Source organism: Brachyhypopomus gauderio, chromosome 6 (assembly GCF_052324685.1).
Source record: "Brachyhypopomus gauderio isolate BG-103 chromosome 6, BGAUD_0.2, whole genome shotgun sequence".
Classification (NCBI taxonomy): Eukaryota; Metazoa; Chordata; class Actinopteri; order Gymnotiformes; family Hypopomidae; genus Brachyhypopomus; species Brachyhypopomus gauderio.
The window spans coordinates 16115229-16140912 of NC_135216.1; the positions used below are offsets into that span (position 1 = coordinate 16115229).

General features: G+C 40.9%; 1 protein-coding gene across 1 annotated transcript in view; it reads right to left on the minus strand.

The window, feature by feature from the left end:
* Positions 1-25428, minus strand: part of myo15aa (myosin XVAa) — a 27060-nt gene extending 1632 nt beyond the window's left edge. Inside the window, exons 1-63 of the mRNA XM_077007902.1 lie at positions 25413-25428; positions 24013-25307; positions 23328-23410; positions 23113-23176; positions 22841-22950; positions 22676-22750; positions 22026-22116; positions 21921-21926; positions 21114-21217; positions 20702-20765; positions 20487-20600; positions 19023-19184; positions 18788-18901; positions 16511-16569; positions 16279-16402; positions 16080-16175; positions 15858-15989; positions 15639-15764; positions 15470-15547; positions 15236-15390; positions 15091-15136; positions 14874-14998; positions 14612-14729; positions 14328-14503; positions 14121-14205; positions 13977-14030; positions 13804-13885; positions 13516-13646; positions 13317-13412; positions 12997-13232; positions 12671-12849; positions 12015-12087; positions 11567-11758; positions 11202-11311; positions 10916-10980; positions 7734-7857; positions 7081-7290; positions 6891-6955; positions 6669-6797; positions 6001-6076; positions 5684-5822; positions 5411-5501; positions 5135-5309; positions 4871-4986; positions 4712-4771; positions 4556-4631; positions 4333-4448; positions 4062-4180; positions 3798-3939; positions 3604-3715; positions 3220-3294; positions 2764-2969; positions 2404-2546; positions 2216-2288; positions 2013-2085; positions 1540-1613; positions 1365-1447; positions 1139-1269; positions 950-1044; positions 781-858; positions 597-693; positions 308-468; positions 16-149 (exon numbers count right to left, since the gene is read on the minus strand). Of these exons, the coding sequence (XP_076864017.1) occupies positions 16-149; positions 308-468; positions 597-693; positions 781-858; positions 950-1044; positions 1139-1269; positions 1365-1447; positions 1540-1613; positions 2013-2085; positions 2216-2288; positions 2404-2546; positions 2764-2969; positions 3220-3294; positions 3604-3715; positions 3798-3939; positions 4062-4180; positions 4333-4448; positions 4556-4631; positions 4712-4771; positions 4871-4986; positions 5135-5309; positions 5411-5501; positions 5684-5822; positions 6001-6076; positions 6669-6797; positions 6891-6955; positions 7081-7290; positions 7734-7857; positions 10916-10980; positions 11202-11311; positions 11567-11758; positions 12015-12087; positions 12671-12849; positions 12997-13232; positions 13317-13412; positions 13516-13646; positions 13804-13885; positions 13977-14030; positions 14121-14205; positions 14328-14503; positions 14612-14729; positions 14874-14998; positions 15091-15136; positions 15236-15390; positions 15470-15547; positions 15639-15764; positions 15858-15989; positions 16080-16175; positions 16279-16402; positions 16511-16569; positions 18788-18901; positions 19023-19184; positions 20487-20600; positions 20702-20765; positions 21114-21217; positions 21921-21926; positions 22026-22116; positions 22676-22750; positions 22841-22950; positions 23113-23176; positions 23328-23410; positions 24013-25307; positions 25413-25428 (8009 nt within the window). The remainder of the gene's footprint in view (positions 1-15; positions 150-307; positions 469-596; positions 694-780; positions 859-949; positions 1045-1138; positions 1270-1364; positions 1448-1539; positions 1614-2012; positions 2086-2215; positions 2289-2403; positions 2547-2763; positions 2970-3219; positions 3295-3603; positions 3716-3797; positions 3940-4061; positions 4181-4332; positions 4449-4555; positions 4632-4711; positions 4772-4870; positions 4987-5134; positions 5310-5410; positions 5502-5683; positions 5823-6000; positions 6077-6668; positions 6798-6890; positions 6956-7080; positions 7291-7733; positions 7858-10915; positions 10981-11201; positions 11312-11566; positions 11759-12014; positions 12088-12670; positions 12850-12996; positions 13233-13316; positions 13413-13515; positions 13647-13803; positions 13886-13976; positions 14031-14120; positions 14206-14327; positions 14504-14611; positions 14730-14873; positions 14999-15090; positions 15137-15235; positions 15391-15469; positions 15548-15638; positions 15765-15857; positions 15990-16079; positions 16176-16278; positions 16403-16510; positions 16570-18787; positions 18902-19022; positions 19185-20486; positions 20601-20701; positions 20766-21113; positions 21218-21920; positions 21927-22025; positions 22117-22675; positions 22751-22840; positions 22951-23112; positions 23177-23327; positions 23411-24012; positions 25308-25412) is intronic.
* Between the last annotated feature and the right edge of the window lie 256 nt (positions 25429-25684).

Genomic DNA, 25684 nt, shown 5'->3' on the forward strand with positions numbered 1-25684 from the left:
TGTGTGTAGTGTTACATGGTCGGAAGGCTGACGGAGTCCTTGGCGCGATGTTGAAGGGAAGCTAGTTTTGACACTTGTTGAAGCTGTTGTTCGCTAAGTGTCCCCTGTGGGACAACGTCCAGGAGTCCTTTTAAGTAGTCTGGGACAACCTGCGAATGAGACATGTGGGATTAAAGATCTGCTCATCTGCAAGAAAAACTCACATTAATGAGTGCAACGATGCATCGTCTGTGGTGCTACTAGTGCAACATCTAAGCAAAAGTCGGCTAACAGAAAGCAGGTGAGTGCTGGCTGACAGATGCATCACCTGGTTGTAATGCACAGTGACTCCAAGCTCGTTGTCAAATTTTAGCGGCTGATTCCAGATCACTCTTCTAAACCACAGACTATAGTTGCTGTCAATAGGCTCTGCCTCCGTGGCAATGTCCAGGATGTATTCCCTTTTGTTTAGTGGCCGAACATTCTGACCTAAAGATTGAGGGTGACCAACACAAAATAGCTTTTCTTTGACCCTCTGTCAGTTTCTCTTATCAATATATTAATTATCAGTACATTCTCTTTCAAACATAATGGTGTTATTAAGTATCTATTTTCACCCCTGTTTGTGACAACAAATATGGCGTATTCATCCATGGCCTCTATCCTGTTAAGGCCCATCTCATAGCACAGCTCCTCGATAGCATCCAAAGCAACCTGAACATGACAGTCATGCTATAACAAGGAAGGTCATTGTAAGGCTGCAACATAAACTCTCTAAGCGTTAGAAAGAGAGGAACTCACTGAGCAGGTCTTGATTTTCAGATGACGCTCAATTCCACCAGGAAGAAGAAACAGCTGGCGTTTGGAGCTCCTACCAGCCTGTGAGTGCCAAGCGCATATGCAGTAACAAAACAAGCTATGTTAGGACCAACCTCACTGTTTGATTCAAGAGTGAACGTGGGTGACTAACCATCATCGCCTTCAGTTCCATGCTGTTAGGATGCTCAGTACGCCCGCCATATTGGAACGTCTTCCTGAAGTTCTGCTCACAAGCTTTGGCAATGCCTGGAAATATCAGGAGCATTCTTATTCATGTGATCTTTGAGAACACTCATATCCATCTACCTTGATGGAAGAGCAGGCCATAACAGTACGACACCTTGGAAGTGCACACCGGGGCTTGCACAGGCATCTTGGAGGTATTTCAGTAGATAGGGCTTCAGAACTTCTGAGCACCGGTGGTAGGCTGTGAGGATATACAGCAGTCTCCAGCCCCTCTGACAACTGTCCCTGAGGAATGCAATAAGACAAAATTCCAACATCATTCTGCCAATAACAGTAAAGTTGATGCATGTTCTGTCTTAAAGAGAAAATAGGACAAATACGTTTTAGAACTTGTGTTGCCAGTGATCTGTTTGAGGGCCTGACAGTACACTTCATCTCTCATCAAACCATACTCGCCACTGAGCTACAAAACAGACAACACATTACATGGGAACATGAGTGTTTTTCCTAAGAGATGACAACAAATGCAGTTTGTAAAGGGATGTAATGCAGTACCCTCAGTATGGTGTTGATAACGTCTTGCTCAGTTTGACCTTTCATTGGATAGTCCCCCATAAACTTCATTATAGCTGGAAAAAGGACACATTCGTATCAGACGTATCACATACGTATCTCTTTGTCTACTCAGTAAAGGATCAGTACATTCTGAATTGGAACACATTCATGTGTCTAAACAGATATTTCTAAGCAAAGGCTCACATGAGGACAGTCTAAACATGTATATCAATTCTAAAGCACAAAATGTTTATCTGATTTAAATGTTACAACCTACAGTACAAATGTAGACCATTCAAAAATAAACAAAAAAATAAACAGCACTACCACATCCTTCTATTTTTTATAATTACTATGAAAATTTATTTAATTTGATTTAAAGTGATGACCTATTAATGTCTTCCAGCACTTTAAATGGGTTCATAATTGTTTGGACATTTGGAATAAGGCTGGAGAATGAAAGTCTCTCTTACCCAGAAACATATCTGCTGCTATCTTGTTCATATTTTCATCGGTAAACTCAATCAAGGAATCTGGTATTGGGGACTGTTTGACACACCAAATACAACATGGGTGGCACAAACAGTATTGTAAAATCTAGAAATAAAAATTACTCTTTTGCTAAAGAAACACAAAATAAATTGCATTAAATGACAACAATTGAATCATTTTGTACCTTAGAAAATTTCACCATGTCAGATGGTTCTCTGGCTTCCTTTCCTTTTTTTGACTTTTGCTTATAAGAGTCACTGTAAAATAACCAAGGGATGGAGTGTTCATTGTTGAGGAGTGGGCTTTGTAAAGTTTACATTCACATTTAGGTTTACAGTCACACTTAGGTTCTACATAAAGTAGCTGGCTGACCTGTTCTTTCTCTGGGCCCCCCTGAAATATTTCTTGGCAAACTCCACCAAGTTGTACTGGCTGTCCTGCAGAATTCTTTCATCAATTTCCATTCCTCCAAACTCTGTAAGGGCATCCGTATACTCACTGAGTGGTGAGGCCACCTAGAGGTAGAGGGGGGCAATGCTCATTATGGTGGTCATCACATGCTTTTCCCTGGTGAAGGTACACAGACTGTTGGATTCAACTTAAACCAACTTAAAATACAACATGAACATTCCCAAAAGCACCAGGATTTATAAAGGTGACATATCATGTAGAGAAAAAGTCCTATTTTTGTTTGAGGAGATTTTTTGTAATTTCCATGCCAGGATCGCCTACTTCAATGGAGCGGTCGAGCTCCTGGGCGGCGGCGCTGGACCCCACGGCCACAGCCACGGCTGCGGAAGCTGCCACGCGGCCCTGCTTGTTCCTCGGTTCCTCCTTCTTGTCTGCAGGGAGGTTGATGAAGTCTGGAGCAGCCACTGGCTGCACATATTCCACGGGGAAGACCCCTGCTCGACCGTGGACCGCCCCAAACCTCCAGCCTTAAGATGGCACAGAGAAACCATGTGAGATGATGTATAAAGGCAATCGTGATGAAATGATCTGGAAACACAGTTGATGATGTGTGTGAGATGCTGTATAATTCCACCCAAGGAAGAAGATTTATTAACTTAAAGTAACTTATTTTACTGTTACTGAGGTAGAATTGACAGATGAATCCAAACAACTGCAAAAAAAAAAGAAACTAAACGCTGAACATCACTCCATGCAAATCACTGCACACTGACCCACCAAAGTCAGGTGTGTCTCTCTTTAACTCTTCAAGCAGTATGACCCTCTTTTTCACAATGCAACCATAGCAGTGGCCTGTGGAACAGCCACAGGAGCTAGAGATCAACATTACAACTCCGGTAAAATATAAAATACACCACATCACTGTCAGCCATTTTGTCTCAACCGCCAAGTGGTGAATAAACAACCAGGCAGGACTCGAACATTCCACTCATTAAGCTCCTTTAAGACTTTTTTGACTAAACTGCAACAGACTAAAGGTTTTATTGAAGACCTAATGATACTTTTGTCCTTAAACCATTGTGTTGGTTTGCAGCTAGATGAGTCCTTGGCATCGCAGACATCTCAAAAGTGTGTGTTTTAAGACGGGCGGGAGTCGGTCACCTTCTTCCAAACCCTCCATTGTCTGCAAGCGTATAATGTCTCCTTTGTGGAAACTCAGCAGTGTTCTGTCATCTGTAATGTAATTACGCACAGCAACCACATAGTCTGAGTCCTAGAGCGAAAGAGAATGAGATTACTCCACAGCACGGAGAGAAGAGCCCTGAACTCAGCATGTGTGTGGAGAGGAGGCAAACCTTCTTCAGCTCAGTGATGAAGTAGTCAATCATGGTCTTTACTTGAGGGGCTTTGGCTGAGAACAGAATCAGTTTCTCATTGGTGAGGTTGAACTCCAACATGTTCTTGGAGGGAATGGTGACAAACATGATGTCGGTGTAGCTTTGGTGGGAGATACATACATTCACATGTGTAAGCATCATCATCAGCAATTCTGAGGGTTAAGGTAAAGATTTAATTCATTTGGTGTCTTGGGTAGATGGTTCTTTTCTGCTGGAACCTACCTGTATGGTCTTAAAACTCTGAAGTAGTCTGGGGCCATTTCACTGCTCCTCACCATCTTTAGAAGTTTAATCCCTCTATGTGATACAGAGAGCACCTGGACCCCAGTGCCAACACTGCCCTGTAGTGCACACACACACACACACACACACACACACACACACACACACACACACACACACACACACACACACACACAGAGAGCGAGAGTTTAGAAACACCTGATAAAATGTTGATTTGGCCATAATGTGTGAGATGAAGAGAGTTCCTCACTGATGCTGGAAAGAGACGTGAGAAGTAGATCTCCCAGCTGTCCCTTGCTGCCGTGACAACCTTCTTCTTCACATTCTCATCCAGTGTCGAAGCACCCGCATCGATGTCGTGCTCAACTGTCACATTGAAGAAGATACACCAGGGACATGTCTCCGTAATGTAAAAGCCAAGACTGCTGTTCGAAAACATTAGTCTTTTACTCCATCATATTGATGAGGCATACCAAAGACGGACTTCATTTTCTCCCTTTCCTCCTTAGTGATGCGGATGCAAGCCTCAGAGAACGTGTCATGGACAATCTGCAATAGATATCCGCCGTCAGCAGCAAGCGCAGCCTCACACTAATATGATCCATTTAGATATTAGCAAAAATACCCACCTGCTTGAATAGGAGATCTAATATGAGGGGGTGGTTAAAGCTGTCCTTAGGATAGAAAACCTAAACAGACAAAAAATGACATTACTGTATGGAATATTTCGAAAATTCCCAGAAGGACACACACACACGCGTGCACACACACACATATATATATCTAACCTCTTTCCTCAGGTAAATTTTCCAGGGTACATTTGTATAGGTGTAGTGTTCCTCACTAGTCCTTCGGTGGAGCTGAGTCTGAATGGTGTCCTTCTCAACAGGAAGTTCTCTAGATACTGCACCATCCACTCACAGTTAGTTACAAACAAAGCACACGAAACTGCAAATCATACATGGTGTAGGTAAGAACTCCAAGGCTCTGCCTTCATTCATTCACTGCTGCATATTCTACATGCTATATGTATTATAGTGACCTGTACTTACCAGGAGCAGGGGGCGGGGACCTCTGACTGACCGCAGGTACTGGAGGTGATCGGACCACAGGTACTGGAGGGGATCCCTTTGGCTTGATGCTTTTTGTTGGTTGTAATCTTCCACCCTCAGCTTTAGCCTCTCTGGCACCTGAGGCAGACGTGGCTGTACCATAGGTCTTCTTTCGCTGAGTAGGGAGGACATGGAAGGTATACTGGTCACTCATACTGGGAGGCGACTTATTGATAGTGGAGTCACTGGAGAGTAAAGAGCTTTTAACTGGTCTACCTGGGGAGGAGGAGATCGCATCTGGTCTTTAAGGATCATCATAGCTTCATCATGAGGATCTGGCTTTTTAACAAACACTTTAGCTTCTTTTCTGTGATTCCAGAAGAAAACCAGAGAGATAACAGAATATAATCTCTTATTTGTGTGCACATTAAGCACATCTGTTCGGTCCTGTTAAATCACCAATCAATATGTTGTAATATGGTGTGTGGTATAAATCATTCAGGCTATGGTCCATTGTAGTGGTTGAACTGGTTGAAGGAATGTACAGACCTTGGGATCTCTATTGGCTTGACAGAGCCAGGCTGGTACTGTTTGATGATGTCTTTGATGTTGTGAGTTGGTTCTAGATGCTCCGAATTCACGACGGTGGACTTCACAACATCATCTGGTGGCTGCATCCTGGTTGGGCCTTAGAAAATACACCCAAACACTCACTAAAGAATAGAATACATTCATGCATAGCTTTTGCATCAGCTGTATTCAACATATGCTAACCTATGTGATGTGTAGAAATGACAAAACCGCAGTGGAAGTGAAATAATGACCATGAAATCAGAGCCATGATCTAAAATGGTTGATTGACTTACTGTGATGGCGGGAGGGCTTTGGTGCCGGGGCAACAGGAGTCAGAGTATGGGAGATATATCCACTTTCAAATCTGGTCTGTGTTTTCAAAGAAAAGCTCATTATTTACTTTGAACATTCAGGAATAATGTACTATCTCGAAATGTAAATGTGGTGTGTCATGTAACTGTTACCAAGGCAAGTAAGGAGATGAATGACAAGCACAACTGCTTTAGATGTTTTAGGTTATCATAGGCAGTCATGGCCTGGTGGTTAGGGAACTGGTCTTGTGACCGGAGGGTCGCAGGTTCGATTCCCAGACCTGAGGCCATGACTGAGGTGCCCCTGAGCAAGGCCCTAACCCTCAATAGCTCACTTGTATAAAAATGAGATAAAAAATGTAAGTTGCTCTGGATAAGGGCGTCTGCCAAATGCCGTAAATGTAATCAGAGATATTTTAGAAATGGCTCAGTGCAGCACAGGGCTCACTGCAACATAGGGTTCACTGCAGCACAGGGCTCACTGCAAGGCTTTTGACTTGTATTTATATTCTGTTAAATTCTGTCCAGAGGTTAGTAAGAACTGAATGTTTTTTTCTGGCGAATCTCCAGAGGTTTGATTCAGGCAGACATTCATAGAGAGGCCTGATAAAATAGATCACAACCTTTCTGTTTAGCACTGAGATACTCACAGGGCTTGACGGGCCGGACTGGTGCATTGGTAAATGCTCAGTGTGATGTGGGGCGCCAGAATATGTCCCACCCACTGACCCGTACATCTGCTGCTGGAGGGCCATCGCCTGCATCGTCATTTGTTGAGCCTGTTATAGAGCACAGCAGACCAGCGGTTACATGCGCAACAGAGAGCACATGATGCACAACCAAACACGTACAACAATCACAGTGTGACTCACTAGGATAATCGCCTGTTGGTTGATGATGGCTTGTTGCTGTTGTGCTAAGATGCTGTGATCTGCTCCTTTTGTAAAGATTTTTTTTAAAGCACTGTGAAACAGTCTCATGATGGAAACAATTAGCCATATTCTAAAAATGTTTTTACATGATTCTCACAAGTTTTATGAGCTTTGCTTGTTGCAACCATACCTGGCACATCAGTCACTGGTGGCATGTTGGGAAAAACTGGAACAGGAGCCATACCAGGCAACGCTGGCATAGAAGGTAAAGGTGTAATTGGGGAAAGTGGCCGTACTAAGGGGTCTGAAGGTCTAGGTGTGGGGGTAGGGACTGAGGTCATAGGTGACATTGGTACAGGTGGCATCATTGCTCCACCCATAACTGGTAGAACTGGTACCGCTGAGAAAAACAAAGATATCAGTCTAACTCTTCTTCTTCACAGATATAATACAGGAGAGAAGATAACCATATAACTGCAATGCTTCATTTTAAGCCCTTATATGAATTATGAAGAGAAACTAAATAAACCCTGTTATTTATTCAAGACATTATGAGCCAGAAAGTTGGAACTGCAATGCACACGCTAAATCACACAGGGCAACACTTGAAAAATAATGAGAATCAGGTCCCTCACATTTATCAGTAGTGACAACCAACTATATTCAGCATAATCACAAGCAGAGAAATAAAACTTAAACAGTCACAGAAACAAAAAAAACAACTAGCTGCGTGAACTCCACCCAACAGGGGAATTGCATTTAGGAACCAATTGACACAAGGGCTTCCATGCATAATTCATGGGTGGTAAAGAGAGCTGGGAGAGAGACAGGGCTGTGACTCACCACCGGGCTGCAGTCCTGGAGGATAAGACCGGTTTGCTCGTGCCTTCACCTCCTCCCCATCCCCACCTCCAACCCCACCGGCTCCCTTCATGTAGCTGGACATGCTGGCTGACTTCTCCAGGTCCTGCCCCAGAGATACGGCAGAAAGGAACCGGCTGTCACTTAGCCAGGGCCCTGTCTGCGCCCGACCACAGAGGAAATCAATCCCCTAATACCCCACACCCAACCCCACCCCCTCTGCCCCCAGGACTACCTTATACACTCTAAGAGAAGCTTAGTCTGCAAACAATTACCACAAACATCTGGTTTTCCCCTGCTACCCTGAGGCATTTCAGGTGGTAAAGACTCACTGATAATGTACGGAGCAGCATTTTAAAAATTATGGGAATAAAGCCGATGATATGAACCTTTTGGCTTTCCCCGTTCCTCTTGACAGGGAAGTAAAACCAGGTCACAAAATCATGTGTAAATTAAAAGCAAACTCTTGGCTGGACTGGAGCCTACAGGTGTACAAATACAGTTTAAATGGTATAACGGTTTAACGAGATTAGCCTATGAGAATAAGTGCATCTCACTGCAGTGAGAAATACGGTAACACAGTAACTTAATCGCAGTCAGTGGTGGGGATCTGGTGCCGAAAGCACATCTGATACTCAATCACTTACCCTCCTACGTTCAAATGAACCATATCCAACACCGGAACTAACAAGTCATTTTAACTAACCGCTCATTTTATATATATATAAAAAACAAACAACATATATTAGGGGTGGGACTTTAATGCGTTAATTTCGATTAATTTATTACAGGGAACATAATGAACTAAAAAAATTAACGCATTTTAACGCATGAGACACTTTTGCACCGTGGAATGATTCTCAGTGCACGAGTTCCAAGCATAGAGATTTATATGGACGTACAATGAAGATGAGCATGATGAGGATGACTGAAGAGGCCACACTGGTGGATTGGAAATTTAAATATAAGAAACTTCCAGATGGAAGTACAAAGAGACAGGTGAGGGAGATGGAGGTGTCTGAGATGAAGATGTTGAGATTCTCATTTGGAGTGACGAGGAAGGATAGGATCAGAAATGAGTTTATTAGATGATCAGCACATGTAGCATGTTTTGGAGATAAAGTTAGAGAAGTGAGATTGAGATGGTTTGGACATGTACAGAGGAGGGAGGAGAGGTATATTGGTAGGAGGGTCTTGAGGATGGAACTTCCAGGCAAGAGGAGGAGAGGTAGACCTAAGAGGAGGTTTATGGATGCAGTGGTAGAGGATATGAGAGTGGCTGGTGTGTCAGTGGAGGGCACTCAGGACAGGGCCAGATGGAGGAGTTTGATCCGCTGTGGCGACCCCTAAATGGGAATTGCCGAAAGAAGAAGAAGAAGAAGAAGAAGAAGAAGAAGAAGAAGAAGGTGGAAGTACAAACAAAAATAGTGTTATTTGCACTTTATGCAGGAAGGAGTCAGTAATGATAACTTAGCTGCTAAATGTATTCCTAGTAAGATCAGTGTTGCCAGTCAACACTCGACCACATGTCGGGGTTCAAATTAAGAAGAAAAGGGAAGTAAAACAGGTTATTGTTAGCAAACAGAGGTCTAGTGATCCCCAGTCAGAGCCACATTTGTGGCGCTTTTCACAATAACCAGTTTTACTTCCCTTTTCTCATCATACAGCAGCTGGATGTTCTTTGACATTGTCTTTCTGGACAGCAGTTCGTAACTTGCATCAGCTGATGCAATTTGCAGCGCTTCTTGTAAGCCTTTATCTTCGACCACAGAGAGCGGTCTACAGTGCACAGTAATCCATCTCGCCAGTGAATTGGTCAATTTGTCTTACGTGGACTTTGACATTTTGTTTCTTAATTTGAACCCCGAGATGTGGTTTTGCTCTTACTAGGAATACATTTAGCAGCTAAGTTATCATTACTGACCTGCGTGTTAGCCCCAACATGTTTTGCGTTAAGGTGGTAACGAAGGGTGGAGGTGCTCCTGTGACATCAGCGTCGTTGTTAGCAACATGAATTATCTTGGTGTGACAGCTCATCATATAGATGATGAATGGAAGATCCAGTCATTTGCTTTGAGCATGCAGAAGACCACTTCTAGGCACTATGGAGATGCCTGTGCAGAGGACTTTATGGCTGTGGCAGAGGCCTGGGAAATTAAAGAAAAAGTCTACTATCTAAAATGGTATTTAAAAACATCTTCTGATTTACTTCAGTTCTTCTTATTCTTCCAATGTCCTGAGCAAAACTCCCAAAATTAAACATTTTTGGTCAGAATTTCCAGTGTTCTGAAAACTGTTTGCTCTGTTTTCTGCACTCATCTATTGGTCTGTGTAGTAGACTGGTGGAAAAATTTCTCATGTTAAAAATTGAAATGCGATTAAAATGCGATTCTGTGACGTTCGTGGGTCGGCGATGGACGAGACACAGAATCCTTGTTTTTCGACTGATGTCACTTTTAATCTTCACAGGAATTGCGCAATAGCGCACGAGTAACACTTAGGCAGACACACACTACGTGTAGACTTAAACAACGACGAGCACAGGACACTGCGCGAGCGCACATTAAATAGACAAACCACATTAGCCCCACGTGATTACGAGACGATTCACAGGTGAGACTCATAAATCACACGACAAAACCCTAACCACGGATATCCACTGACGCAGACAAAGCACGTGGACAACGTTGACACACGCCCAAAAGGGAGGGGCCGGGGTCCTCAACGTGACAGATTCATCTCGATTAATTAATTACAAAGCTTATAATTAATTAGATTTTTTCTATCGAGTCCCACCCCTAATATATATATATATATATATATATATATATATATATATATATATATATATATATATATATATAATATAGGGTGTTTGTTTTTATATTTCCAAAAATTGTAGTGGAGTATACAGAATTGCCACTTTATATTTGAACATTTTTTTTACAGCTTTCTCTTGATTCCTCCAGTGTAAAGCTGGTTATATCTCTTGCGAGTAATACAGCAAATCCTGCAGTAATGCATGAGGAGGCTCGGGTGCTAACAGTTGACATCTGAATCTCTACAATTGCTCTGTACGTTTACTACAGTACACTGCAGTCCCCCACCTAGAATCATTTATATGTATCAAAATCAGGACAATGGGACAGATCTACGGGCCTTACCCCACTGCCATCAGACAGAACTGGGTCAAACAGGCTGTCTAGGTACCGGTCCATGCCCCTCTGAGTTGGAGCCTCACTAAAATCAGATTCTGATAGCAGAGTCAAAATATTTCAGTGGATTATACACTTGGATCAAAACACAACAATGCACAACATAGCAGACAGTCTGAAGCGTTAAATATTGTCCTTGTATATAATATGACTATAATCTAAATACAAAACACCTTTAAAGTCATTTAAAAAGGGCGTTCCAAATGAAGACTGTGTAAAGTGCAGTGGAGCTTCAGACCGTGGCTGTAATATCCATCTGAGTCTGGAAGACTAGCGTTGGCTATCGCTGGAGCGAAGAGAAGAGGGCTCTCGTCATCTGAATCAAAACCGCTCCCAAACAGAGCTCTGTGACATTGGGGACAAAACCACCAACAGGGGCTGAACAACAGGGGCATGTCTGTGCCTTAAGCTTAGTGTGAGAAACCATTCACACCATCCTGTGACCAAACCAGGTCTGTCTAAAACACATCTGTACAATGACAGGATTTTTACGATGTATTCCACTTTCATACGGTGATATCTAGACATACACAATCACATTTACAAAAGTAACACATTTTAGCAGTAATACACGTTATTATTGTTGTAGTTGTTACTAACAGGCTGGCGTTGGGTCTGGTTTTGGTTGGACTCTCTGCAGAGATGATGAAGTAAGACTTCTGCTTGGGAAAATCCCGCATCAACTCCAGGTCTGCAATCAGGTCCATCACATAATCGTGTCCTGCAAGCTCCGCCCACTGTTCCTGTTCCTTCATGAGGACAGAACAGCCTTTCCAGGCTTCCGTAACACCCCTACAGGACCCAACACGAACACAGCTGAGCACCTGAAATACGTTGGTACCATTCCAACAATGCACAGGTACTTCACTAAAACGTATTAATTATACATAGAGGACAGTACAGTGACCTAGGTTAAATGACAGATGAAATAAGAGTGGTTAGGCAATGACCCTGCTCAGAACTGAAGGATCAAATTCTCAGTGTTAATCAGCCAGTTTGGGGTCTGTAATGGGTCTGAGGGTAGTGTGTCCTGGTCCTGGTGTCGTACCTGTGCTGAAGGATGTCACTAGCAAGATCCTCTCCACTGGTCCATGAATGTAAAGGGCATAGGAAGGAGGCCCCTGGTGGAAAATAACACGATGTTTGACAACCGCAGTGAGAGGGGCAGTGTGAAAAAGAAAGCAATACCTCACACTTTTTTCCATCCCATTTAGCATCAGAGATCAAATGTCTCTTAATCTACGTGAGCACTACACTCACTCCAGAGGGATTACATAGCCAGAGAAACTCTGCCAGGATAACTTAGCAGATGAAAGGGACAGGAGAACCCAGACAGAAGCTGAGTGCAGCCCTATTATGTGTTGGAGATCCTTCCTGTGTGGTTGTGTTACGTAAACGCCCTTGTTCCCCTCGTATGCCAAAACCGGGAGAATCTACAGATGGTAATCTCAGGAGACTGACACGCTTGTTTTCTGTGTTTCTACAGAAGCGTTTCTAGACCTCCTCTTATTTCACACTCAGGTTTCAAATTAATCTTACAGTACCGTTATCCCTCCTAGACTGGAAAGATGAGATTTCTTGTTGCACACAGCATATGCCCAAAGTGTGAAGATTGTAATACAGTTGTAATACAGTATTTCCCATAGCTTTTAAAAATTACTTGATGACCTCAGTGGACGCATGACAAACACCTGTGACTCTCACCATCAAAGCAATGCACTTGCAGCACCATGTTGGCTTTCTTCCTATTAGCTGTCCACTCCAGCAGAGACAGTGGGTAGGTCCTAGCCATCTCTGGCCCATAAACGGACTTCTGCATGGCTTGTATCAGCTTATGTTGGCAAGCTGCCTTATAGCTATCATAGGCATGGTCTGACACAAGCCTGCAGAATTTGGAAATCACAATATGGGGGGAAATATTACACAGTTTTATCACAGTTTGCAAACATATCCATTTAGTTGAAACTGATCTAGTAGGATCCAGTAGGATCTAGTAGGATCCAGTAGGATCCAGTAGGATGATGTCTCACTTCAGAAGGTATTTTTCTATGTTGGCCAAAGGCGCAAATGCACTCAGGCATCCGAGCAGAAGCAGCCAGCCCCTCTCGGCGTTGTCAGGGTTGCTGTTCCTCCAAACTTGATTGGCAATTTGACACAAAATTTCATCTCGCAAGCCAGGGTAAGAAAGCCCCATTTGGATAATGTAGTTTCCAAATAAGTTCTCCTGAGCCCCATTCAAATGTGGGTCACCCATGAACCTGAGGATCTGCAGAATGGTTTTCTGAGACTGAAGGCAGAGCTCAAATATACAAAAGTACAAAAGAGAAACTGAAACATTAGATATTTCTACCATGGTAAATATATTTAGAGCTTCATGTTTGAGGTCATCATCAATATATGTCAGCGGTGTCTTCAAAGGTGCAGTCAACATTCCAAACTTTGGCTCCTGTAAATAAGAACTGAATCAGTTGCATTTAAAAAGTATCAGTTGTTCCATTTCTCTGGAAACTCTGCTGCACTTTATGGGTGAATGAAAAAGCATCACTTACCCTGAAGTGAACCTGGATGAATTTCGAAACTGTGTAATTGTTGATGTCAAGGGGCAGTGTTAACTGAGATTCCACATGAACGGTCGGAGCCTGCACTAGAGCTAAGCAATCAGAATGAAGCTCTCGACCACCTGCAAAAAAAAAAAAAAAAAACTTAAAAAAACGTATGCATAGCCATAGTGATGTAGAAACAATGTGAAGTACCACTGTATTCAATTACATTTTAGGGCATTACAATTTCTACTTCCCATTATTTGAAAGGCGAAGCCGTCATTATCATAATTATACCTGCAGCAGCTTGTAATAATGCTCCGAGTTCTGCTGGAATTACCAAGTGGGTTACATTAACAACTTCCCGTCTTGACAGCTCCTGCAATTTTGAGAGAAATATTAAAAGACTACAGGACGCCCTAAAGCGTGTGTGTGTTTGCAGAGACAAAGGCTTGTGGGGTGCTTCTCACCATCTCCATTCTGAGTCGTTCTGCCTCTGCTTTCCTTCTTGCCTCCAGTCTCATCTGAAAGGAGAAGAATAATGCCCAGAGGTCAGCAGTGGACTCATATTCCCAGCGTGGATGCTGACAGAGAGAGAGCTGCACTATCTGTACCTTAACGTATCTCTTTCGATTCACACACAGGTGGACCAGTGAGCGGAATTTTACAAGACTGACTCGCATTTTCACGTAACGTTTCCTGTTAAAACATCAACAACAACAACAAAAAAAATTCACAAGTCAAATGAATGTGAATTAGATTCTGGGGTAACCATACTGGGCATCTGTAAAAAAGAAGGATTTCGGGGGGGGGGGGCGTACCGTACGAGGTAGCCTCTGCAGTGGGCCTGCAGGCGAATAATCTTCATACGGAAGGCCTTGTAGCGCTTCCGAACAAAGAACATTCGGACATAGCGCTGCAGGGTGAGTGCGGCCACGTGCCTCACTCTCTCTCTCTTACTCTCCAGAAGGTGATAGATGTTCTCTTTCATGAAGAGCTAATGGAAACACACATACAAATTAATGCAAATGAAGAATGACACAGGGCTGCACTCAAGCCTCACTATTGGCTAATAGATAATATATGCCACAGAAGAGATTCTCACCTTGGAGATACCCACTTGGAAATCTCCTGGTCTCATGGGACAAAGCTTCCTCAACATTATGACACAGTTTTCTGCAGTAGCAGGTGGTGGCTCCTTCATGCCCAGCAAGGACTTGTATCTGAATTAAAGCAAACAGTTTGAAACACAAGCATGTCCTTACAGTAACTCCAGAGAGAGAGAGACAGAGAGAGAGAGAGAGGTTATTTACAAGTATTTTCACAAAGCTACTGCTTCTCAACTACTAAATCATCTATGAAATTACCTAAAGAGGAAAACATCAAACGATATTCTGATTGGATATCCCTCTCTCCTAATACGAATGGTCTCCAAAATCCCCGAGTAATGAAGCTGAGTGCTGACCAGTTCCATGTCAAATGCACCAGGCGCCTACAGGGATACACACCATCTCAGAACAGTAACTCAGCAGACATTTTCCAGCTACTTCTGAACCGAGATTACACCTGACTGCTGTTCCTTACTTTATTATTGTTTGGCTTTATGCAGCGCACAAAGAATGGATTGCATCTGGCACAAAATAAGAGAAATCAGGATAAGGACCCAGACATTTTCATCTTGAAAACTAACTGAAGCGAATTCCAGGTATAAGAACTTTTGATGGTCTACCTCTCCATCTTTTCTGCAAGTTCCATAAGAGACAACTGGAACTTGGCAGCCACTGTGGAGGCCTGGTGTCGCCGTGTAACCGTGCTGTTCTTCCCAACGTGACTCTTCTGCTGACTCATGGCTACTGAATGACTCATGAACAGCTGAGCAATCATCTAGAACAAGAAATGATTTACTTCTAATGTAGGTTACGAAAACCAGCCACCAAGCTAAATAAGCCCTTTAACTGCTTACCTGATTTTTGCTTTGCATGAAAAGATCAAGAACCTCCTTGCGCACCTGGTCAAAATTTTTGTCCAAGAACTTATGAACCTGTTGGAGTATTACATAAGAAAATCAACTCTGCCCTTAATGCAGTATAATTATACTACTAAACAATTATAAACCAGGCTTTGATATCTACCTGATAATTGACCTTCCCAGCAAAATGTTTAATGGCAAATTCAGGGAGGGGCATTTTTGGTTTATAATACAGTGGGTTGTGTCCGTGGTGATAGTGACATTTCTGAAGGAAGGTATGATCTGTGGCCTACAGATAAAGAGATTCATAAAACTTGTATGAGCATAATACACACTACAAAACAGTCAATGGCTGAAATACAAATGGCTGATATGGAAACACCTGTGGAAAACTGCTCTGGTCATCCAGGATTCTAAATATCCCATGGGGCTTTGCTGCAATCAGGTCAAGGCAGGCTTGATTGTCAGTGAAAGTCACTTCTTCCCAAGGAATTTGCTCCCTGATGTATTCCTCCTAAGATGTTCAAGAATGGGTTTTTTTGCATTTAAAAAAACATACATAGTCACAATACTTAGTGAATTTGAAAGAACATAGAAAGCTCACTTGCTCTTCCTTGAAAACAATCCTGTTGAAAAAGAACTGCAGATATTCATTTGCATAGTTGATGCAGAGCTGTTCAAAGCTGTTGAAACTGAGATCCTGTGGAACATAAGTGGCATGACTGAAGCCATAACTGAACGAGTGTGTAGATGAGCGACCCTACAAAGACAAACACAGATCAGCTTCACATTCAGCTCAATACCTCAAACCCATAGATATCCAGGATGGAAATGGACAGGGCTTCATTCCTTGGGTAAACCAGCTTATTGATTCTGTCTGTTATCCAGTTGAAAAGAAGAGAATACAGGATCTTGGAAACTGCATCTCTGGAATTTTGGAAATAGAATAGGGATTTTATGTTTTATGCAGGTCCATCCATCAGTTGTATATATTTTTTTATCCAGTGACTAAATGTTAAGGCTTTGCATGCCTACCTGGCATCTACTGCACTTTCGACTGTTAAAGGAGTGTATATCTTCTCCCTCAGGGTCTCCTTTAGGAAAGTACAACTGAAGGTTAAATCAGAACACAGAATGCTACAAAAGAACAAACTGAACCAGGTCCGTGCTCCGAATATAGCTCACACTCCTAATACAGTAACAGATGTTGCGGTGTAGAAAAGCCATATTCTATGATGAAGCCCACTGATTAAGGCTTTTGTGTAATCCAGCCCAAGGTGTTAAGAGGTGTAAAGACATCTATGATATGGCAACTACTTTCAAGCAATTCCATCAAAGAGTTTCCATTCAGGTTTAAGTTGATTTTGTACAACAGGAACAAAGCTGGTAATCTTCAACATGAAATGAAGCCCCAGTTTCACCAAAAGAAGGGTCTTACAGACTCATTAGATACGCCCTACAGCAGGAGAACTGTGATTGGACAAAAGATAATGACCTTGGCTATGGTTCTTTTGTTGCATGGGGAGGGCCTTTTCTCTAATTACCAGAATTGCGTATATTGTATTGCATAGCTCTTGGTGGTATTGCACCACAGCCATGATGACTTGTAGTCTAAATAAAAGCCATAGCACATTTCAACATGGCCTGTATACTGCAAACATTGACAAAGTCTGGGAGGAGTACCGGTGAGGTTTCCCTGAAACACGGTACCAACCACAGCAACTGAAGTTGTTTGTTTGTTGTAAAATGTTTTTTAAATGGACAAATCACAAAATAAATTCTGATTCAATAAAAGAAAAGTAAAAAATAAATATATAAAACTGTTGATATCCACTTTCAGCAAAAGGACTCTAATTCATAACTTTTGACATCCACAGGACAATGTATAGGAAATGGAAAAACTATAGATTTTTTTTAATATTACTGATTTCAAAAGCAGATATTTCAGATATAAGCAGATATAAGCGTCTGGATGTTTTTTGGCTAGTACATGAAAAATATTTTGAAAGAAAAAACGCACTGTGAAAACATGTCATGGAAATGCGGAGAAAGACATCTGGTTTAAGGAGGAGCTGCAATATGAGAACTGCACTGTTTGCTTGGTATATAAGAGAGTGTAATGTTACCGTATTATGTCCTGTCATGATCCGCAATTGACCACGTAACTTCATGGGAGCTTATCGGACTGTAAGAGGAACTCACACCGAAATCATTCCCTACATCTCACTCTGAACAGGTGACTAGCTGAGACAGGTGAGAACTCCTGGAGGTCATTGATAATTAGTAGTGTGATATATTCAGAAACATATTAAATTATATATTTTGAATTTTTAGAATACATTCAATAAGATTTTAAATGTAAATTACATGCAAAAAAAGGGTATAACTATTTTTATTCAAGAATGCATCCAGTGAGAAACAATGAGTCAAATGAATAAATACTACTGCCAGATTTAACGTGATGTTAACAGCACATAGTGCAGCAGTAATACGTCCTCATTCATAAATGTGCACTGCTGACCTACTTTTTGTCCTCATTTGCATATTACATTAACAATTCAGAATAGATCGCAAAAAAAGGTCACCTGAACCTGTCCGATAATTAATGTCCATTAATGTTCAGAATTAAATTCTGAACACACACCCATTTAGCTAACTGACAAATGTGTTTTACCGCTGCTCTTTTATTTGTTTGGAATGAACATGACGGCAAACTTCTGCAGTAGTAGTACATGAAAGGGAAGATTATGAACCTTTGGCATAAGAAAATCCAAAGAAAGCCCAAAATGGGTTGACCCATAATTTCTGCCATGATTATGATTATTATGATTATTGTTTTAATAAGGTAATGATAATTCAGCTATGCTGAAGAACTGTCTCGCTGACGAGCAGCAGACACCCCTCCCTGACTGTATCAGGGTATCCCCTGATCGGGTAACAGTGGTTTCCATAGCACGGTGGCACACTGCCCTGAACTCACCATGTTATTCTATCTCAGCGTTTCCAAGTTTATATATGCACCATTTGATGTTTTCTTTTGTGTCATTGTCTATGCTGTCAGTTTGAAGTATGTCAATTTTGTAATATGGATCTTGTTTTGAGGGAGAAGCAAAGAAAAACATTATTGCTACATCACTGAATCGGGTGCCAGTCCCTGGCATGGTGTCAGGAGGTTTGTCTGAAGTTCAGAAAAGGTCAATAAACAATGCCAAGCTGTACGTTCCACCTAGTCCATAACATCCATACTTTAAATGCTTATTTTTAAAGAAAATCTTTATTTTAGATTTAGTAGCACACATGAATGTATCTTACCATGACTTTGAAAGTGATCGACTTCTGCAAGGACTCAGGAGAAATCTGCAAGAGTTCCGCCACCACTCTGATCTCCTGAGCACTCACCACCGATGCCATCTCCTGAGAATCTGTCTGCGTGTCCAGAAACGAAGCAGCAGTTCCATTAAAGGACAGCATTGTTACAATCACTGCTGAGAAGTTGAAATAGAATGGAAGCGCACAGCAAGAGAGGGAATATGAGTTTACAGCTGACCTCATGTCTCTCAAAGAAGACATTGCCCAGGTGCAGGATGGATGAGAGGACCCTGAAGATGCTGTATTGGTCCTCGGCATTGAAGTGAAGGATCTCCATGGCACTGACGACTCTGCGGAAGTCCTCCCCATCACTCTTCCCAATAATCTCACAGTCCCCACCCTGGCCACAAACAACAAGTGAGCCGCAAAGCATTAAGGTTTTAAGGTATTAAGGTATTAAAGTATTATGGCATTAAGGCATTAAGGTATTGAGGAATTAAGGTATTAAGGCATTAAGGTATTAAGGAATTATGGTATTAAGGCATTAAGGTATTAAGCTATTAAGGCATTAAGGTATTAAGATATTAAGGCATTAAAGTGTTAAGGCATTAAGGTATTGAGGAATTAAGGTACTAAGGCATTGAGACATTAAGGTATTAAGGAATTTTTAAGGTATTAAGGCATTAAGGCATTAAGGTATTAAGGTATTAAGGCATTAAGGTATTAAGATATTAAGGCCTCATTAAGGTATTAAGGCATTAAGGTATTAAGGTATTAAGGAATTAAGGTATTAAGATATTAAGGCCTCATTAAGGTATTAAGGCATTAATGTATTGAGGAATTAAGGTATTAAGTTATTAAGGCATTACAGTATTAAGATATTAAGTCATTAAAGTATTAAGGTATTAAAGCATTAAGGCATTAAGTCATTAAAGCATTAAGCTATTAAGGTATTAAAGCATTAAGGCATTAAGGCATTAAGGCATTAAGTCATTAAAGCATTAAGCTATTAAGGTATTAAAGCATTAAGGCATTAACGTATTAAGGTATTAAGGCATTAATGTATTAAGATATTAAGGCCTTAAGGTATTAAGATATTAAGGCATTAAATTATTAAGGCATTAAGGCATTAAGGTATTAAGGTATTAAGGTATTAAACCCTTAAGGTATTAAGATATTGGAGCAATAAAATATTAAGTCATTAAGGTATTAAAGAATTAAGGTAGGCTATTAAGGTATTAAAGCATTAAGCAAGGTATTAAGGAATTAAGGCATTAAGGTATTAAGGTAATAAAACCCAGAATAAATTGTTTAATATATTTCTTAATTTTGACGGGAGAATTAATTTTAAACCGGAGCATTTATTTCAGCGCTATTGAAAAAAAACACTCAACCCCGCTCAACAACTTAGGTTCGCCACCCCCCCCCCCCCTTCCCGCTCAAGAACTTACGTTCGCCACCCCCCCCTGACCGCTGGTCAGAGCTATCTGCCAAATTTGGCCCGCGGAACAATATAGTTGATTACCCCTGCATTAAGGTATTAAGGTATTCTGCCATTAAGGCATTAAGGTATTAAGGTATTCTGGCATTAAGATATTAAGGCATAAACATAAATAGCAATAATAATAATAATAATAATCCCCTATTTTGTTTTTGTTCTGATTTACTGTAGTAATTGTAGCAACTTCAAAGTGTAACTTACCTGGTTAAGGTAATAGTAGGTCTCTGCCTCTTGGAGGTACAAGGACTGCTTTTGCTGTGAAGGAAGACCTGCAAGCATCTCATAAAATATGTGGTAGTTTCTTTCATCTTTGGCCTAGAGGAAACATAAAAACAATGTCTTTTTTTACCTGATACTTTGTATAATTAAACATGTAGCCAAAGTAACCATTTTTCTGGCGAAGTGCAGAAGATCACCTGAAACACAATCCTGGACTTTTCAAGTAGATATTGTGAAGTTATGGCACCACTGATCACACCCCTGAAATGAAACATTTAGACAGAAAATACTGACCTACTGCAGTGTTTCCCAAATTGTTTGAGCTACACCACGAATCACAAAGCATACCACCAAACAAAAATGTCACAAAACGTACATTTATATATTATTAAAGTTCCAATCAGGTGAAATTGGATAATCTTCCATGGCAACACCTGATGATGTTTCACGGCAACACCTATGTACCACGGCACAGTGGTTGGGAAACATTAGCCTAATGTATATAATGCAATTGGTTTTTAGATGCCGATAACATGCCTTGAAATGTGCTGACCCTATAATTCCAAAGTTTAAGGTTGTATCAGATGGAGGCTCTTAAGAATCACTTACTCCTCTAAAAATATCTCTATGAATTTCCCAAATCGACTCGAGTTATCATTCCTGACAGTTTTGGCATTTCCAAATGACTCTAAGAGTGGAGCTGCTTCAAGAATCTGTAATCACAAGACATAAGGTCAGTAATGATCAATACAACTTGGTGTTGACTGCTTTCTTTCTGTGTGTAAAATCATCAGTCTGGGAAATTAAGCAAGTTAATCAATATAGTATGGTAAAAACCTATATTTACAAGTGTGGACCCCAACAATTTAATTAACTTGTAGAGGAAGAAATGAACTCTGAGACCGTGAAAAAAAAATCAGAGTGGATTTGGCTTTTGGCTAAAAAGTAAGACCATCCTTTTCTAGTGGGGGAGGAGTCAAGAACTAACGGAAGGGATGAGGATATCCTGGTGGCTGGTAGAGAGGATGATAGGAATGTATAAGTTAGGAAGGGGACTTTAGGGAGACAATCTCCCAAATTTCAGTTATTTCATAACTTAAGTCATAATCATACAATACATCTGTATGCTGCAGTTTTATACCCTTTGCAAAACAACATAATTAAAACCAAGTGCAAATTTCTAAAAACAAACCATGTGGTTTAGACTTCGTCAGTACTAAATTCAGGACAGTTTCTATGAAATATTGTATCATATAAAACTGCAAAATTTATAATACAGTAGTTCTACAATGATGCATAAGTAAATTAATTCATTAATATATGAACAGCATTATGTTCATGAAAAATACACATGCAGTTTCTAACAAACCAAAATCACATTTTTATAGTTTCACAAAAAAAATGGTCATACAATACCTCAATCTGTTTGAAAGCACAAGAAAGAAAGCATACAAAAGACTAGTTAGACTACTGCACATCTGAGACATTAAAGACTACTAGCTTACTTCCTTTGAACCATACCTGCTGTGTTATGTTGCGCTTGTGTTGTATAGCAGCCAGATAGCGCAGCACCAGTTTGGTGGCTTCAGTCTTACCAGAGCCACTCTCCCCACTGAAAAACAATAGGGACATTTTACACCAAACAATGGCCGTAATTCCCCAATTATCTGCTTAACACCACAGCCAGGTAAACTTGCATAGAGACTTGGCATGCGAGCAACTGATCTCCACCTATTTGCTTTGTACTTAAGTAATGAGCACGGGGTCTGGTCATCAGACAGAAGTGAAATCGAACGCTTGCATGCGTGTCATGCCGGCTAGCCTGAGCTGACAGCAGGTGCTTTTTACAGCGACATGATCCGTAGGTGCAGTACTGGCCCAGACACTTGTGGTCTTTTCTTACAAGTATCTCCTTCAGGTTTAAAGTGATCCCAGTGACCAGTGGTGTCAAACAGTAGATGTTGATGGCTACATAAGTAGCTTTAAATAACTTGGCTTAAATGGGGTAAGAAAACAAGCTTAATGCTTTTATTTTTCTCAGTTTTCTCCAGTATTGCAACATAATAATATATTGAATTTAAGGTTCATTATCCCATAAAGTGTGCAATCTAATTAATAAATGCTAAAATTATAAGGAAATTTGACATTGGTTTTATGTAATCTAACATTACCTGATAATAATGCACTGGTCCTGTTTGGCATCCATCATTTTTGTGTAAGCAGCATTTCCTATAGCAAATAAATGCCTGAAAAATATTTCAGGAGTTATGCGATGTTGTCTGTTGTCTGCAGTCTGGATAGATAGAAATAAGGAGGTGAAATAATAGCATACTCACGGGGGACTTTCACCGAAGGCACGACCTTTGTGCTGCAGCACCATGTCTGTTCCATATATATTATACATCTTGTAGGGATTCAAAGCTACCAGAATACTTCCAATATATGTCTGAATAGGACATGATAATGTTTACTCTTTCAAATATCAGTCATGCAAAAGATGTAAGCACACACCTACAAAATCAGATTGATCACAGAAACAAACTCAATGGACCTTAGATAGCTATAATGTGAAATATTGTGAAATCCCTAGTACTGAAAATGTACTTACATAAATCAGTTCCCGCTCAAACCTTCTTTTCAGGTTGAATAGAACAGCAGCTTCATTTAGATCCCTAGGGAAAGGATTCCACTAATGGTACAATTTCAGCTTAAGGGCAACTTAGAACACTTCTTATAGGTCACAACAACAAATGTTCAATAATTTGATGGAACAAAGTGATGCTCTGTTACAATTTAGCTTTAACAAATTGAATTAGTTCTTACTCAATTTGTGTCATGTCTTCAACCCCATCCTCCTCAGTTCTCTCTCGGTACAACATTGTTGGCAAACTTCGGATTGAGTACATCTACATGCCCAAGTAAATATATATATATATCGACACTGTTGACACAGATAATGACTGCAGCAAAACATAATTAACAATGTTATAACAAATAGAAAATATATTCTTAATCCTATAAAGGAATGCATCTTATCAGAGTCTGATGTTTTTGTTGTAAGTCAAACACTTCAGTACTTATGTGGTTGAATATAGAAAATACCAAGATGTTCTGTGCTGTGGCTCTCAGTGGAGTAGAATACTGCTGTATAATTGTTATGGTTGTAGAGCTTTGCTTTGAATGTTGCCAGACATTTGCACATACCAACTAAATACATTTTGCTCCAACACACCACTACTCTTATTTTATAATTCACTTTCTTTACCAAGTCTTCAAGGACATGTGAATTCACCAGTGAATAGATTATCTAAATGTTTGGGTATGATATATAATTATTTACTTTTTGATATATTGCTCTGCGAAGACGTCTACTGTAATTACATGAGTTTCAGTAATGAGGAAAAGGTTATGAATATTAAGTGAGAGCTATATTTGAGATAAAAGACAAAATAATTGAAAACATGATGGTGCTACACCACAAAAATTGTCTAAGATGTTAGCTTTGTACCTTATCATACCAGTGCCCTTGAGGTTCACCCTCCCTGTCTGGTAACCACTCAAGCTCAGAAACAGCAGCCTCTTGACCAGGATGCACAGGAATGACAAAATCCACCAATTCTTCATCCCTGTACATGGACCATTTTGTGAGGTTCTGCACAGTATGGTGTGGAAGGACTCTTTCTGAAGACCAGACATCATCTGGTTCATGAGGATCTATTGTGTGGCCTTGAGCCCAGTGTTCACCAGGTTCACTGTGAACCTGAGGTGTCACCACTGCATACCTTGGATCCTCTGGAGAACTCCCCAGAGTTGTAGGCAACTTATAGGAGGCTTTGCGTAAATTTATGTTCTTCAAAGCATTTCCTAGGAAAGGTGATGAGGGTTGATTACTTTGAGCTTTTGTACCTGTCATCATGATTGACCCATCAGGCAATCTGTAGGAAGCTTTACGAAGATTTTGGTTCTGAAGTGCATTGGACAGTACTGAAGTTTGCTCTTTTTTGTTGGGGTTTCTGAACAAGCCTGAGGTATTCGGCAGTCGATATGAAGCATTACGAAGATTTGCATTTTGCAACGCACTTGACAGATTGGAGGAAATACTTTGTTCCGGTTTCTGCCCAGAGATCTTGGTTGAAAGTGTTCCATCTGGAAGCCTGTAGGATGCCTTACGAAGGTTAGCATTCTGAAGTGCATTTGAAAGAAAAGGGGAAGATGACTGTTCTGTCTTTTGTTCCTGATAAAAAAGAGATCCATCTGGTAATCTGTAAGAAGCTTTACGAAGGTTGGGATTCTGTAAAGCATTTCCTAAGTTAGGTGAAAATTGTTTTGTTTCAGTTACTTGACCAGAATTGAAAGACAAAATCGATCCTTCAGGAAGTTTATAAGCTGTTTTTCGAACATTGGCATTTTTAAGAGCACTGGATAAAAGAGTGGGAGATGAAGCTGTTTGGTCTACTTCATTTCTTAATTGGATTGTTCCATCTGGCAGTCTGTAGGCTGCTTTACGGAGACCTGGATTTTTTAATGCATTTGACAAGAGAGATGGAGTGGTGTCCTCTTTTTGGCTCCCTGTGTTTCGAGATATTATAGACCCAACTGGTAGTTGAAATGAAGCACCCTGGAGGTTGCGATTCTTTATTGCACTTGATAAAAGGGATGAATGTCCTTGTGCCTGAACAAAAGGTGTAGGACTTCTCTGTAAGGGCGAAGTGTATGAGGCATTGCGTAAATGAGGGTTCTGCAATGCATTGGACAGTAAAGATGGTGAAACTTGTGCTGCTTCTTGATTAGGCTGTGTCACATCTGGAGGATACAGCGATGCCGTTCTTTGAAGGGGTGAAGTATATGAAGCATTCCGTAAATAAGGATTTTGCAAGGCGTTTGCCAAAAATGGGGAAGACTGTGTACCTTGTTGTGCAATCATTGTATGAGGGGAAGACATTCTTTGTAGAGGGGAGGTGAAAGAAGCATTGCGAAGATAAGGATTTTGGAGTGCATTACGAAGCACTGGAGATGTTTGATCAGTTGCCTGAATATCTGGAGCCATCACTAATGAATGAGGTGAAGCAGGTCTTTGCAGTGGTGAGCTATATGCAGCATTAACAAGCTGTGGGTTTTGCGATACATTCGTCAAAATGGGAGGAGACCCAAACATTTGAAGAGGTGAATGATATGAAGCA